The sequence below is a fragment of the Triturus cristatus genome, chromosome 3_1 (genome assembly GCF_964204655.1).
Source record: "Triturus cristatus chromosome 3_1, aTriCri1.1, whole genome shotgun sequence".
Lineage (NCBI taxonomy): Eukaryota > Metazoa > Chordata > Amphibia > Caudata > Salamandridae > Triturus > Triturus cristatus.
In genome coordinates, this window is record NC_140583.1 from 665,502,853 (window position 1) to 665,520,018 (window position 17,166).

The window sequence follows — 17,166 nt, forward strand, 5'->3', positions numbered from 1 at the left end:
GGAGTTCGAAATTAACTCCTCTACTTATACTGATGATTAGGCGACCGCGCATTGACACGCTGAATGAGAGTGTGTGCTAGCGCTTCTACTTTCGCTTTTAATCTGTGCACCACTGTTACTTTTGCTTGAGGGCAGAGACACTCGATTTTAGAGTTAGCGCTCACACGTAGCAGAGGTATTTTAAGCTTTTAACCATTCTACCTGTTTTAATCATTTTACCTGTTTGCCGCTTTTACTGTGTTTACTGTGTGTTGGGGGGCGGATGACTAGCTTTCAACTGCAAGTTAGCTCTCTCAATGTAATCAGTGACAATATACGGCTCCTTACCGCGAAGATCTGTGCCATTCTCCCCATTCCCACGCTTCTCGCACCACGCAGCTGCTCCGCCCGCCCCGGTCCATCACGGCCTGTGCCGATTGTGTGGAGGGCGCGGCCGAGCAGACTGACGTATTTCCGGGTGGGAGGAAGGGGAGGAGTTCGAAATTAACTCCTCTACTTATACTGATGATTAGGCGACCGCACAGCGGACGCGCGCAGCGGGCGCGCCGACGGCGCGCCGAAGGCAAGCCCGTCTGCGCCAGACCGGGCCCAGGGGCCGGCCATGCTGCCCATGTCATCACTTATACCCCGGACGCTCTTAGAGCACTACAGCGACCCTCTCTTACCCTAAGTCCTACTATTGTTAGGCGTCTGAACACTGTGGGCATCAATTGCCTAGCTCTTTCCAACTGCGCTGAGACAAAGCCCCCTGCTCACGCCAACCATAGCGTGACCTCCCTCAGGGTATTATATTTGAATACTCGGTCCCTGGTGAGCCATCAGTCTGACATCTTCATCCTGCTCACCAATGAAAAGCCGGACATTCTCCTTCTGACGGAAACCTGGCTCACTGCCGAGTCACTTCCTGATATCCTTGCGGCTCTCCCCCCAGATTATTATATTCTTCACGCGGACCGACTGGGAGACCGCTCGGGTGGTGGAGTAGCCGCCATCATATCTAAACGCCTCAACGCTCTCTCCTCCTCCTCCCTCCCCATACCGGAGGTGGATAATCTGCTACTCAGCATGGGAACTGACTCAGGTGCCCTCACATTGCTCCTCCTTTACCGGCCACCACACCCCATGAGCACCTTTGCCACTATGCTGAGCAAACATCTGTCCTCCATCTTGACACATCATGCTAGCTTCGCACTTGTTGGCGACCTCAATTACTGGTACAACAACCCTAATGCCGGCTCTCACGCCTCTGAACTGTTTGAAATGCTTCATAGTCTGAACCTGACGCAACAGATCCTTTGCCCTACCCATCTTAAAGGCCACATCCTGGACCAGATTTGGTCACACAACCTAGTGCTGTCTCAGCCTATTGTTTCTCCCGTTGTCTGGTCAGACCACTCCTTAGTCGACACGATTATTACCCTCCCTGGCAGTCTCCCGGCCCCTCGTATGGCTGGCGGGCTCTCTCGAAAATGGAGCACACTGGACTCCCAGGCCTTTCTCACGACCCTAGCAGACACCAGCCCAGTCTGGGATCTTACAGCCTGCCATGATATCGACACATTAGACAACAACATCACTAATTGGCTGAAGTCGGCCAGCGATCTATTCGCTCCGCTGACGCGATTCCCCCCCACTAAGCATGCCTCCTCTCATAGATGGTATACGCACGACCTTAAATTACATAAACTAAAAGTACGCCAACAGGAACGTATCTGGAGGCAAACTTACTCCGACGCAGCTAGATTACTCTACCTTAGTGCTCGTAGAGAATACAAAGCAGCCATTACTTTAGCCAAATCAGTCCACTTCTCGGACAGGCTCTCCTCTGCAGCTAACAAATCCAAGGAAGTGTTCAAAATTATGAATGAGCTTACCACCGATGACAGAACCCTTCCTGCTCAGACCCCTTCTCAAGAAACTTGTGATGCCCTCAATCTTTTCTTTATCGAAAAGATTAAAAAAATCAAAGACTCAATCCACTCTCCTCCCCAGCCATCCCTCCAGGTTTCCATGCCTGATAACCACTCGGTCATCACGACGCTTCCTGCTCTTAACGCTGACTCATTGGCTCGACTCGCTACTAGAGTCAAATCTGGCTCTCCTAGTGATTGTTGTCCACCCTCAGTCATGCGAGACATCTGTCTTAAATTACCAGATCACATCCTCCCTTTGTTGAACAGCTCCCTCAACAGCGGCTCTGTCCCTGCATCTTTTAAGGAGGCAATCTTGGTGCCCCTTTTAAAAAAACCTGGAGCAGATCCGGGAGAACTCTCTAATTATCGTCCCATTTCCCTCCTCCCCTACCTCTCAAAGTTATTGGAGGCCCACGTTACTCCACTTCTGTCACACTTTATTGAGTCCTCTGGCTTCCTTGAGCCCAATCAAGCTGGATTCAGACCCGCCCATTCGACCGAGGCGGTCATTCTCGCAGTCTTGAATACTCTAAGAAGTAATGCGGACGCTGGTTCTCCTCAAGCCTTGGTGCTCCTGGACTTGTCCGCCGCGTTTGACACGGTGGACCATAACATCCTCCTCCGCCGTGTTGCACAGGCGGGCATCCAGGGCACCGCCCTTAATTGGATCATGTCCTTTTTAACCGGCAGAACTCAGGCCGTACGCCTAGGCCCTTACACAGCCGGGAGAACTGCAACTACTTGTGGAGTCCCCCAAGGCTCCTCCATTTCGCCGTTGCTGTTCAACCTTTACCTTCGCCCACTCATTCAGTCACTCAGGAACTGGGATATCACGGTGTACAACTACGCCGACGACCTGCAAATCATCTTCCCACTGAACTCCCCTAATGCTGTTACTACCTTCTAGTCTGTCATGATCCACATTTTGGAATGGATGAATATTAATCAATTAAAGCTGAACCCGGGGAAGACTGAACTACTTCTCCCTGGTTCCAGTCCTGGTCACTGGGGCCCTCAGTTCTGGCCCACTGAATTGGGCCCTCTTCCGGTCCCGCTGAAAACAGTGAAAAGTCTCGGCGTGATAATCGATGCCGAACTTTCTCTAAAAGCCCAAGTGGGGGCTGTCATTTCCTCCTCTATGTACCAGCTCAGGAAGATCCGTAAGATCAGCCACCTACTTTCTTCCCCTGCATTAATCCAGGTCGTCATCTCCCTGGTCCTGTCCCGCCTGGATTTTTCCAACTCCATCTATCATGGTCTTCCTCAGTGTCTTTTGCATCGCCTTCAGGTTGTCCAGAACCAGGCGGCCCGTCTTATCTATAAAATCCCCAGGTGGCAGTCGGCTAAACCACTACTACAGCGACTCCACTGGCTGCCAATCGGCCAAAGGGCAGCCTTCAAGATGGCGTGCATCATCTACAAAGCACTTCACTAGCCCTGCCTTCTTGCAATCCTCAGTCACGGCATACCAGCCTTCACGTAATCTACGTTCTGCCCACCTCCACTTACTGACTGTTCCCAGAGTCAAAACTAAAAAGTTCGGTGCCCGCTCCTTCGCCCTTCTGGCCCCTTCCCTCTGGAATTCATTATCTCTCCCCATCAAATCTAGTCCCTCCCTCCTCGACTTCAGAAAACTGTTAAAGACTTCCCTCTTCCCCCCTCCTTGCTAACCTGCCTATTGCTGTCTGTCACTCTGCCGCTGCTCTCACTCTTCTGTCATTAGCGCCAGGAAACCATTGGTGTCAGTGCGCTTTACAAGCTTCATTTAACATAACATAACACTAATTAACTCTCCTTTAACTAATCCATAATATTCTACCCTACCCACCAGCCTTCACCCCTCCGCCTAGATGGAAACTCACACATATGCAAAGCTCAGAATGTCCACAAACTATGCTTTGCTCTTCCAACATTCCCTGGCCTATTTTCTCTTACCAAATCATTAACAATGCGATGAACAAACCCTTATATGCATTCTTTGCTCGCTGCACGTTTTCCCCTCCAACCCACATCCCGACTTGGGACCACCCACCACAAGGGGAAATGAGGCCCTGCATGGAAACCCACTCACGAATGGCTGAAGGCTTTCCAACTACCATTTAATTACCTACCCACCCTTATCTGTCCTGGAACTTCACGGTATGTTTTTAACCCATTGCTTAGCTGAATACATTTTAAGCCAATTTCGAGTTCATACTTGTTTCAGCACCTAACTACGTCATTTAAACCTTTAATTTCTCGTTTTAAAAGGAAAGACTGAGGCCTGAAAAGGCTCGAACCTGGCTTAAAAGTAAATTAACACTGTCACTCGAGGCCAGATCGGCGTCAGCTGTGCCCCAAAATGCTCTACATTGTCAGGACTAAGATATTCTTCTGTCGCAAGAACCTGAAATCCTGGTTGTTCTAATCTCATTTTAACCTGCTGGCCCCTACCTGTTGCTAAAGCGCCAGGAAACCCTACTTGGGAGCTACCCATTATACAAGACTTAATAATATCATCATCCTGTAATGCAAGAAGTAAGAGAACATTGTAATTGATGTTAATAGTTGGAGCGTAAACATGGCCTGCTGGGAGCTCGGCTGCTTCTTCCACTGTTAAGTTTAGCTAAGATTTATACCGGTGAATTGCACAGCCTTTGACATTCCTTTGTTTAATCTCGAGGTTTCTTGTTTAATCTAATATCATCCTTCATTTTGATATCTCTTCCTTTACCTTGATGTGTTTCACTTCACTTCAGTATTGTTTGCTTCATGTGTCCATGTCTCTTGTCCTTGATGTTTCACATTTTCTTGACATCACTTGCTTACTTCCTTAACGTTGGCATCCCTTACTTTGGCACTGTAGCTGTTGCTTCGTCCTGATGTTTCTGGTGTCATTTTCATGTTTTCTGTTTTTTGAAATCTCATGCTTTACATGTCATAACGTTTACTTAATCTTGACATCTCTAGCTGCCAGCTATCTGCTCTTGTTAATTCTCCTCTCAATTTACCTTGTTACATCTTGACATGTCTGGATTTCTCTGGCTCCATTTTCAAATCTTTTTCTTCATGTTCTCATGATTCATTTTGTTTGCTTGTTTTTAGCGGGTCTTCTTCATTGTTGATCTTGATTCTTTATTACATGTAATGCTTCATTTAAACATCTCTTGCTTTCTCGACCAGAGAATTTTCATCATCCTCATCTAGTTGGTTCTAGATTAGGGGGAGTTTTAACAGATTTCTAGGGACATGGTGAGTTTCATGATTTGGTTAGACTCTTTGCCGTGTTTTGGAGTGTTGTTCTATCACTGTTTCTGTGCAAGACAGTCTGACCTAATTTATATGTAATATACATCTGACTGCTTACTACGAGTTGTAACTGTACCCCAAGGATGGAAGGTTAAGTAATCTGCATGTCATTAAAACATACACTCTAGGTGCTGGTCAATCCACAGACCTTTGAGATGCAATAATGTAGAGCTCTGGTCGAGGAGCCTATGGTTTGGAATGCTTTTGTGTGCATTGGTTCTGTTGTTTAATAAAGGATGCTCTTTGATGTATTACCTTCAGGGGTAATACCTTTGGTAAAATCTGCAACACAGGATCATATCTACAAAGGTAAATATTCTTTGTCTGCATTGTGCCTTCAGGAGAAATAGTCCATAGGATGTGTCCATTGACATGAGGAGCATGTTGATGGTTACAGTATCTGGCCATTATGTACGGTATTTTGTTCAACTCTAGTGTCGCTGTCCGAACACTTTATAGGATGGCTCTGATAGTTCCGCTTGATTTAACTGCTTAGAGTCTTTACTTTGGACCAGTTGACCATGCATGCATATTGCGGCCTGCCACCTCACTATGTGCTGCCTTGTGATATACGGTTTCACACCTCATCATGCAGGGATCCAATGAAGAGGCACTATCACATGGTGAGCTGGCAACCCTTTATAGAATACGTTTCTAACACAGGAGAACATTATTTGCTCAGAGGGGCTTGATTTAAAACCTCCCCAGAACATAGAGGGCTCCAAATGAGGAGTATTTGCTGTGGAGAGGTGTTCAGGTGCGGGCTGTTTAGGAAGAGCAGGGCATTCAATACCCAACTCGCTTTGTTCCATCTCCCTTGCCAAGGCCATGCCCCATTCTCCATTTGATCACATGGTGCCATTTATGTTAAGATTGGCATGTCTGGATATCGCTGATGGTCTTGCTGGCTCTTTTGAGCACCTGTATTGTAATGTCAGATGCACTGAATGCTGCTTATCTTTCATCTTTCCAGGTATGGGGTTAGCCCTGAAAACATCATCCTCTATGGCCAGAGTATTGGAACGGTGCCCACAGTAGACCTCGCCTCACGACACGAGTGTGCTGCCGTCATACTTCATTCACCGCTTATGTCTGGCTTACGGGTCGCCTTTCCAGACACGAGGAAAACCTACTGCTTTGACGCATTCCCCAGGTAAGGGAATTTCAATTGAGATGCCGCTTCCTCTCCACTTGGACATTCCCATTAGCTTAAGAGAATGGAATGGGCAGTTACCAATGAAGATGAAATTAAAAGTGAGCATAACTGGAAAGGGCCTAATGAGAGAAGTCGTTAGTGGTAGGCAGTGAGAAACCAGCATTGGCAAAGCCAATAGGTCTCGCTTTTGTGACCTATTGGCTTTGCCAATGTTTTTTGGCCATGGTGCAGCGTGGATACAATAGATTTAAAAAAAAAAAAAAAAAAAACTTTTATGCAGCCACACGTAGCTACAAAATGAGGCCAATTAAAAAAAAATTTTTTTTTGTTTACCGATCTAAGTTGTATTGGTAACTAAAAACAAAACGTGGAAGAGTGTTTTTTTTTTTTTTAAAGTCTTTTGAAAGGAGGCAGGGGAGGGGAAGTAACATGGGGGAGGGCTGAGTGACACAGAGGCAACACTGGGAGGACGTGTGATGCAGAAGAAACACAGGAAGGAAGGGGAGTATGGAAAGAGAAGGGGTGGATGGAACCCACAGAATCACATTGGGCAAATACAACAGGGAATTGTGGGGAGAAGCAGATGGGGACAAGCAACAGCACGAGGGGGAGAGAAGTAAACGAAGGAGACAGCTCGAGAATACATGCACTCTGCCTCAACAGAAAGAAAAAGTAGTTTCCAAACATTGACCACCAGACAAACATACACATTGTAAAAGGGCACTGCTCCCTGGTAGGGACAAACATATGGTTTAGATGTTGGGACAAGAATAAGACGAAGGCAAATGTAAGTGACAAGGAAATTAAACAATGGGTGGGCTGCAGTCCTCTCTGTGTTCATGGTATGCCACAATATGACTTGTATCAGACAGCTCATACGCTGTCTAGTAGGCTCAACCCCAAAAAGGGGCAAGGATTGTAAGGAGAGGCAATGAATAACCAATCCTTGAGAGGGGTGGCAAGGGAATCGAAGTTAGTGAGTGGATACTTCTGGACAGCAGACTGTGTCAGGTGCAAGGGGGAAGCAGAGTAACAGGAGACAAGGCGAACAAAGTATGTGTTTGAAAGAAGACTGAGCGGAGCAAAAGGAAGTCAGTAATACACAAGAGAAGGTAAAATCAGGGTCCGGGAAGGCAAAGGGCAGACAGGCTTAACTTGGAGGTAACGTGTAAAGTATGTATGCAGTACTAAAACAGTAATAAAGTCAAAATACATGGTATGGGGAAGTAGAGGTAGTGCAAGAGAACCAGTAATAATCTCAATCCTTGTCAAAGTGAATCACTGAAGTCCATAAATAAGACTTCGGTCAACCCCTGGTAGCTATGGCACAGAGCAGACAGGCTTAACTTACAGGTTACGTGTTAAGTATTTATGCAGTACTTAAACAGTAATAAAGTCAAAATACATGGTTGGGGGAAGTAAGGGTAGTGCAAGAAAACACTATGGGAGAAGATGGTGTGAACAAGGGCAAGGCATAGTGAGAGACAAGGCCCAATGTACGGCAGGAGAGGTAATGTATAAGATATGTCGTGGGGAAGTCTGAATCAGGGGAGGCAGAGGTGCAGACCTGTCCGGAGGAAGACTACAAGAGGAAGTGGGTGGCTTTAGGGAGAGTGAGTGAGCAAGGCAGTGTTGAGCAGGTGATGCGAGGTAGGGTCTGGTGGTATCGGGGATGCTGAGGGAGTGATATGTTGTGTGGGGGTGAAGGGGGTGAAGGGGGAAGGTGATGAGTAAGCGAAAGGGAGGTCAGATGGGATAAGAAGTAAGTAAGTAAGATGGAGAAGAGATGGTGTGGTCAGGGCGAAGAATGTGCATGGGTGAGTTGAGGCATTGGGGAAATGTAATTGAGGTAGAGGTAGGTGGGCTGGCAGAGTCAGTCAGTGCAGTGGGGAGATTAAGGTGAAAGGACAGAACGTGAACAAAAGTTGGAAAGTGAGGGGGACAAAAAAAAGGAAAAACAAAAAAATATAGTCCATTATTATCCGCCTCTGATATTTACTCTGGGGCGCACTTTTATCCAACATCTGTTCTGCTACATAGCCGCAACAACCATATGCAAATTAGTCTTGGTCCTGCTTCAAAACAGACAAACAGGCAGATCTACCAGGCGCAACATTGGTCGCAGGAGGAAATGAAGTTATCCTTCTGTGGGACACCTACTAGGACTGGGCCGTCCAAAATCTGTCTCTGGGTTTAAACCATCAGTGGTCAGGTTTCTTGGAGCCATCTGTGCCATAATCCATTCTCACCAGCCATGATGCACAAAGGATAGAGTAGTCACCGGAAACCACAGATTTCTCTGTTGACACTAAGTGGGTGGTGCACTGCAGGTTACTGCTGTTATGACCACCAACCCTGATGGGTGAAACTTAGGGTATTGGGGGGATTCTGCTTCACTGCCAGGAGTACATCTGTCCAAACCTTGGCCCACGCTCCTACTTATTAAAGATCATTTTTTCCTGATAGGAACTCTTGTTAAAGCTTCTACTTTTGATGGACCCATAGAGGACTCGGGGAGGATGATCTCACACCTGCTAATACATTACCTTGCCACCACACTAGTCACTGTTGCCCCAGAGTATGTGTAGGACACTTCTTAGAAGAATATCATTTTTGGGCTTGACTCATTGAGCGGCACAGTTGATTTCTGTCTTTTCCTCCCAAGGAGGCAGAGTTTATGTACTCAGCTAGCTATTTTAGACGGATTTGGCTTCTACAGTGGTCAGATTGCTTATGTCCTGCTGCCAGAGGTTCACGTGTGCAAATAAACTATCAACGTTTGGCACCCAGCCTGCTGGGTACTTGTTGTTTCTAAGCTGAAGTGGTTTTGTATGGTTTCCAGGTAAGGGCACTAAGTGTATTTACGAAGAGGATTCAGTATTTCCCTGAATTACACTGCACACTGAGCCAGAAATGTGTTCCAGCTCCAGTACGTGCTGATGCCAAACCCACACCTGTCTGAGGGGGGAGTATTTGTCACCATACAAGGAAACCAGTGCTACAAAAATCAGTACACTTAAATATGTTGTGTGTTGCACCCCACAAAAACAACCTAGGAGATCTCAGTTGTTTTCTTTGTGAAATAACGAGGCTGCCTGTTTCGTTTCCATAACCTAGGCTGCTGTCTGGTGGGAGTGTGCTGGTGCTCTTTCCACTTTCTCTGCCTGAGGGTTTTGTGTTGAAAAGGCTGTTTTCGCAAGTGAACACGGAATTTGTTCATCATTTTATTGACTTTCGCAATGCTTTGGTGATTCTTATGTATGTTTTACGTGCTCTCTTGAGGTATTGTGCAGAGTCTGTACCTCTTCTGCAGCCCTGTGCCAGGATTTGGTCACTCTTTTATTGGTCTGTGCTATTTTTATCTCCCTGGAAGTGTTTTGATCTTTAGTTGTTTGTTGCAGTTTCCTTGCTTCACCCTGATTCTGCACCCCAGTTTTCCTTGCTTTGTGCTGTTTCTGATGCTGAGATCTCATTGCCTTGTGGCGATTCTCGTCCTGAGTTTTTCTTGCTTCCTTGGTGATTCTGGTGCTGGATTATCCTTACACTTTGAGTCTACCATGGTATGGTGTAAGCAATTGGATTAATAGTTGAGGGAGTTAAGTACCAATCCTCGATCTAAATCCTTGTCAAGTCGAAGCACTAAAGTCCATAAATAAGCCTGAGGTAAGCCCCTGGTAGCTATGGCACAGAACAGACAGGCTTAACTTAGAGTTAATGTGTAAGGTGTTTGTGCAGTACGAAAACAGTAATAATGTCTAAATACAAAACAATAAAAATGCTAAAACAAATTAGAAAATTGAGTAAAGTTTAATAAACCCAATGACCAATCCAATCAGGGGACCGGAAGGTATCAATTTTTACGGTTTTAAGTAGAAATAGGGAGAAGAAGCTCAAAGTGCCAATGATGGGCAATAGTTGTGGTAGAACTGGACCTAGACACAATTTGATACTGACCCCAATGCAGTGTGTTTAGGATACACTAACAAGGCTTTTCTATGTCAGAGATTTTACCTTCGGACTTTAGTCCTTGATGTACCAATTCACCACAGGAGTACACTTCGAAAGCCCCCCAGGAAGTCAGGGAAGGCACTTAGCTACTCAAAGGGTATCAGACAGAGGCCAGCAGGAGGGTCCAGTCCAGGTCTTGTTGCCAGTGGTCAGCTGGACAGTTGTAGTAAAAGGACTCTCTTAGCTTGTTGTGTCCCTGTAGCTTTAACAGGGTGTCAGCCTTATGACCATTGGAGTCCACTTTTTTTGTCCATGGTACAAGATGGAGGGCAGGTCCACTCTGCTGGACTCTTCTATGGTCTCATCAGGTTCAGTCCTCTTCTGATCTTCCATAGGTTCCAGGAGTGTTCTGAAGTGTATGTCTGGAGATGCCACATTTAAGACTAGCACAAGCTAGTGGGTAGAACTAACCACTGGGAACACCCTAACCAATGGGGTAAAGACTCCCGGGGCTCATCCTACCGTCTTTGGGGATTTTCAAGATGAGCAAAGTTTTCGGCCACACTCAACTTGAACTCTGAGGGCTGGGGGTATGTGTTGGCAGGGTACTACATTAATCCGAGTGACCTCCCACTTCTAACTCTAAAAACTAGTTTGAGGCAGTTCTTGTTCCCACAACAACCTCCGAGATAGAAGCCTGGTAGAACCAAGCTGAGTTTTCAGCAACCAGGCATGGGATACACAAGAATTGTTTTGGCAGCCTACCTTTAAAGTGCACCCAAAATGTTATATGTGAACCCAGAAGACCTGACAAAAAAATCCGGGTCTGATGGCTAAAGCAGAGTTTGCTGGCTTAGTGGACTAATGAGTCCACTGTAGGGGCTTTGTTCGAACCAGTCACAGGTTTGAATGCCAGCGGGTCCACTCAGCCTTTCATCTTTCTGAGGTCAATAAAATGAGTACCATTGAGTTAGTTAACAATAAACATCTGTTATTTAAGGCCAAAATACCCTTGGGAGAACGTGCACATTACAAACACACATGTTATCTTAAAAAGACTGTGACACTAATGCCGAAAAGAGGCATTAGTGTGCCACTGTGAATGGAGCCTGACTGATTGGGAAGACAAAAGTAGCGCCCTGCCCAAGTGTTAGCTAATATTTGCCTGTGATGGGGAGGCCTTGTTGAAGTGCTCCCAGGTGTCAAGTGGAAAAACTCCAGCAGACTAGTCAAGTAGAATGTGACATTGAAGAATGTCAAAAAGTATTCTTCCAGCCCTACTCTGCATATTGGTAAATTCAGATGATCATCTCTGCCCATTCAGGTAAGCCTATTGATTGCTTCTAGGGGCAAGTTCACACCTCATTCACGCCTATTCAGGTGTTAATTACTGGCTAACCGAAGTGGGAGAGCAAAATGCATATTTCACTTCCATTGTCTTCAGGCACGCCAAAGGTATCTTTTAAAAAGTTAATTTTCTGTAATATTTAGAAAAAATCCAATTTCACAATTGAATTGAGCTTTTACTAACTATTAAACATGTTTGTATAATTTTTGTAGCTAGCCCAATATCTGAGATACAGTATTATTTATTATTGCCTCACAGTATTTTCCTATGGAGCAGTCAGCCTTGCTACAGTGAAAATGCTTTGAAGGGCTAGTCACTGTAAGGACATGTTTAACATTAAACCTCTACATATCCTACTTGGAAACCATGCAGCCTGCCTCATGGACAGTAAGTCCTAAGAAGAGGTCACTTAATAATATTTAAAAGGAAGGTGTAGTCTGTCAAAAGGGGTGAATTTGACATGTCAAATTTGCAGTTAAAACCTGCACAGCCAGGCAACTGGTGGCAGGTCTGCAGCTCTGTTCATATAGTCAAGGTCTCTCCAACCAGTCGATTGTAACTTACCTGTAGCTCCCAGACACCTTCAAAGTAGTCCTGTAGCCTTGGGTTGATTTTTGAGCAAGCACAGGTTCGCATTTTCCTTTTAACTTAAGAGAAGGCTGTACTTACTTTACATTATTATCAACAGGCTGCAGATAGCAGGGCCTGATAATGAGTAGTGCGCAGTCAGATTTATGAGCCAAACTGGGTCACAGAGGTGAAGAACTGAAGTATTTGACTCTTAAATAAAACTCATTATCGACTCCTAATTTGAGTGTGAGTACAAAGTGATGTTTCTGAAGGCTTTTGAATGGGAGAATATTGAAATGAAAAGTTACCTTAACGGTTAACGTTTCATTTTAATTTTCTCCCATTTCAAAGGCTTTTTGCTCCCAGGAGCCAGTAGACACTGTGTCATATTTATAACTGAAAAATAGTCATTTTTTTTCAAATGGGAGATATTTAAAGTGAAGAACACGTTTTCTATGAAACGTTAAGTATTGTCTTTCTCCACTTTCAGCTAAGCCACAAACGTCTTAATGTTCTATGAAGCATGTTTATTCACTTAAAATTCCTCCCATTTTAACAGATGTATTTTTCTGTTACAAATAACGCACCATGTCCACAGGCAACTGGGAACAATATTCTTGGTGTTTGTAAATGTAACACTTGGCAATGAGAGAAAATTTAAATGATGAGAATGATAGAATCCATATAAACAAAGTTTAACTCTGCAGATTAATTTTCTTGATATAGTGTCATATTTATAAGTGAAAAATAAAGCCATTATTTTAGGTTGGAGGAATTTAAAGTGCATACGTTTTTTCCATATTCTGAAAATTTTTGCTGAACATTTTTCTGCACTTTAAATTTTTACCCATTTGTATTATAAATGTAACGGGCCACATAGGTCTCACTATGATTTTCCCTGATCAGAAGTAGCTCTCACTACAGAAAAGGTTAGAGACCCCTGATATTGTCACTGTAGTGAATCACACAAGGGATGTAGTAGTCCACTTGTGACATTTAACCTACAGGCCATGGGTACACTTGGTACCATATACTAGGGACTTGTAGGCAAATTAAATAAACCAAGTTGAAAGGAGCAGCACAAGCACTTTACCACCGGGATAGATTGCATGGAGTTTTATACCCAGCAAAAATAGGTTGCAGCAAAACAATGTGGAGTGACCGTGAAGAAAGGGCCAATTTCCAACATACAGTATATTAATTGTGCCGCACATTTTTAGGTCTGGCTCGACAGCGAAGCTGGTGCTTGACCTTATGTGGCAACCAAAAAAGAGGATTTATGAGTACTACAGAGAGGGGATTTGGCTCTGCCCCCACATTGGTGGAACTGGACTACCTTTTTTGTTTGGGCAGAAGGTATGTGCTTCTACAGACAAAGTGCTTCCTTTCCATGCAGCTGTGATTATTTTGTTTATGCAGCTACATGAGCCAGCAGCAGTATGCTCCAAAAAGGCTCACTAACATGCATAAAGTATCAACTTGTATGTTGATGGTGCTTGACCTCTTTTCGTGGGCACTGTAATGCTTAGTTAAGTAGATAGTTGACGGCAGTAATGAGGAATGTGTTGTTGCTTTCCAGCATTCTCTTTCCATCGCTAACGTTAGACTTGTCAGTGCAGTTGGGCATTTGGGAACAGCATAACATGTCCAGGGTGTTGCTAATTTACATGCATTTTCAGGTTTGGCTCGACAGTGCAGTAGTTTCCTTATCTTATGTGATCAACAAAAAAGAGCTTTTAGAGCACAACTGAGAGCCGGGCTTTCTGGGGTATAAGATATGATTGGGCCAAATTTACGTGCCTCCACCGAAAAGGGTGGGTCCTGCATGCTCTCCCTATGGGCACAAAGAGAGAAGAGTAAGGTGATAAGGAAGCATGATAAAGTAGGGCAATAAAGGGGGTGGGCTAAAACAAAATATTTATTTGGCCAAAAGTTCAGTGACAATTATAACATAGCCCCTCTGTGCCCTCTCACACATATGTACTAAGTTTATGGCCAAAAGAACTACCTGTCTGCCTGCTTCCGAGTGTGATACAACTGAGAAAGGAAGCACATGGCCTTAAATGCATTTCCACTTTCAGGAGCTTGACTTGTAATCCTTTGTCCCTTATGAGAATGTCCTTTATTCCTTGAAGTGGAATGGGTTCTGCCACTGGTATTTGATTACCAGCCCTCGTCCCTTACGAGGACTTGGAAACACCAACCCTTTTATGTCTGATACAGGAATATTAATGACCTATTTTACCAGAGTTCTTAATTCTGTAATTAATGTGTTAGAGAAAGATACAGATTACCCTTTCAAGTTGGCTGCCATACATACTTTCTAGAGAATTTCAAGAGCAATGTCCTGCCTTTGTGGCAACTTAGCGTATTGCTATCTAGAGTAATGTGGAGCTTCTCTTGCGTATATGTATAAATGCTGACTGAGCTACGGTTCCTGGAACAGTGTTTTCCTAGCATCGATCACATCAGCCAGGAGAGTGAATGAAATCCTTCTCTCTCAACCAGGAAGTCTTTTACAGTATTTCACAGGGATGAATAATCCGTCATTTACGTTCTTCACATTGCAGCCTAGAACTCATATAGACAGGCATACCCGAGAAATCTTTAGTTTGGTTAGGCTATCATTTCTCCCTCCACTGGGAATGTACTTCTGAGAAATCTGTTCTAAGCTTTTGAATGTTTGTGAAATCCCCTGATGGTGAACAGAGAGTTATTTATCTGTAATCTGCAGTAACTGTATACTTTGCAGATACTTTAGTGACTTTCCCGTCCTGGTACCAAGCATTGTCTGGGCACAAGTTGAAAAATGCCACTGAAAAATGTAAAACACATTGAACTTCCAACAGATGCCTTGGACCAAAAATATATTTAATTTACAGTTCCAAAAAATATAAAAGAATCAAAATTAAATTTTTTAGATGGTTTACTAAAAATACGATTTTCCCGTTGGAGATGTATTGTAACAGATAAGTAAAAAATCTTGTTTATGAGATTCTGGAATACTACTTTCTTTTTGCTTTCCTCCAATTGAAATGTGTTTTCTGAAGTAGGTAAGTTTGTTTGTTCAACATGTTTCTGTAAAAGTGTCGTTTAAAATAGAGAATTTATTCCAAGTGGAAATTAAGTAGAAAAGATATTTTATGTTCTTAAACCGTGTTTATTTTTATTGTATTTGTGATACTTTTCTGTACCGTGCTGCGTCTCATGGCTTTGGAGCAATAGCTGTACCTAATAAACATGTTAAATGCAATAAATAAAAGTATTACACTAGAGTATTCAACATAACTGTTTTCTTATTTTGTTCTAGCATTGACAAGATTTCAAAGGTGACTTCTCCTGTTCTTGTGATCCACGGCACAGAGGACGAGGTTATCGATTTCTCACATGGCTTGGCCATGTATGAGCGTTGCCCCAGGGCAGTGGAGCCCTTGTGGGTGGAAGGAGCCGGCCATAACGATATAGAGTTGTATGCGCAGTATCTGGACAGACTAAAGAAGTTCATATCCCATGAGTTGCCCAATTCATGAGTGCTCCATGTGGGCTCTTGCCTCTCTTCCTGGTCGTGGGCTTGGCCTGCTGAGTCAGCTATACCTCCAAAGGAGCTGTGCACTCTGAAGAAAAACCCTGCTTGTGAGGAGCATTGCAGGGAGAGCGAAGCTCTGTCTTAATCCACAATCTGATGAAATCTATCTTTGAAATGTGAGAACTGTTCCGAAGTGGGCATCTTCAATGAGCAGCTGCTGTATCTTGGAAGACTCTAGAACTTTGTTCTTCACCCCCTGGTGGGGTGAGAGAAATCCTGCTGGACCAAATCACTGGGTTGCAAACTCTGGGTGTATCCAGATATCCATTACCAATCCACTCTTTGGTGGACTTACCGGTTGAATAATTAGCCATTTTGCGGCATCCTTTGTGGCAGGAAGGATCGCTTGTACTGTCATGGCATCTAGCTATCCTCCTCTATCCTCTTCCCAAAGGAGGCCAGAATTTTTCTTTCATAAATACGAAAATGTGGTGTTGTGACTAGGACCCTGCCTGAATGACGTTTTTGTGGTGGTTGTTGTTGATAGATTTTGTTCTTTATTCCAAGTAAAGGTACTTTCTCTTCCTAGGGACAAGCTGTAGCTAATTTGTAGAAACCATTGTTTTGTTAGCCATAAAAAAGAAGAATGTGTAAATTTATAACCAAAAAACTCAATTGTGTGATAATTTGAGGTCCTCTGTTGAGTTGACGCATATCTCGTTTCTACAGGGTACTTTGCACTAGGTCTGCCTCTGATTATTCTCTGAAGAGAATAACTATTCCTCAGTTTGTGCTTTTGATTATGACAATAAATTGAAATGCTTTTTTCAATAATGGATTTTGTTACAATCTGTTTTATCAGTACTTACACTAATACACTTTTTGTACTGTTTCGAAGATAATTTTAGACATTTGTGCATCTGAAATATTTTCTACTTTTAATTTTATTTGGTTTGTGATACTGGAAATAGATTGGAACATGTTCTGGATGTAATGTACCGTCTGAAGTCTGGTTACAACAACCACTAGAGCCCTCACTCGAGCTTCAGACGATTGTGTTAGAATACCAGGTTGTCACTCGTATCTTGGAAGGAATGCTTTGATTGTGATGAATAAAGTTTGCATGGAACTCAACGTCCAGAATGAACCTGGCCTCTTGTTTTGCCACTTGTGCTCTGCTGTCATTTGCTGTAAGCTCAATCCTTGGAGTTTAGAAACTCCTCGCCTATTGCGGTTAGCTGTGGATACGCATCCTTCAGTTCCAGGTGATAGTGTGCTAGTTTCAGGTTTGTATATGTTTTAAGACAAATGCGCCAACATGTTTGCCAGTCTAGATCACTTGAACTAACTTCAAGCCCATATCTGATGGCTTGCACATGCTACTGAGCCCAGGGTACTGTGGGATTCTTACAGGGCC

The 17,166-nt window shown here is 44.0% G+C and overlaps 1 protein-coding gene across 1 annotated transcript in view; it reads left to right on the top strand.

Moving 5' to 3' along the window:
* ABHD17C (abhydrolase domain containing 17C, depalmitoylase) overlaps positions 1 to 16,883 on the top strand; it is a 133,820-nt gene extending 116,937 nt beyond the window's left edge. The window contains exons 2-3 of the mRNA XM_085644717.1: positions 6,175 to 6,354; positions 15,534 to 16,883. Coding sequence (XP_085500843.1) covers positions 6,175 to 6,354; positions 15,534 to 15,753 — 400 coding nt within the window. The 3' untranslated portion in view covers positions 15,754 to 16,883. The remainder of the gene's footprint in view (positions 1 to 6,174; positions 6,355 to 15,533) is intronic.
* Positions 16,884 to 17,166: the final 283 nt, after the last annotated feature.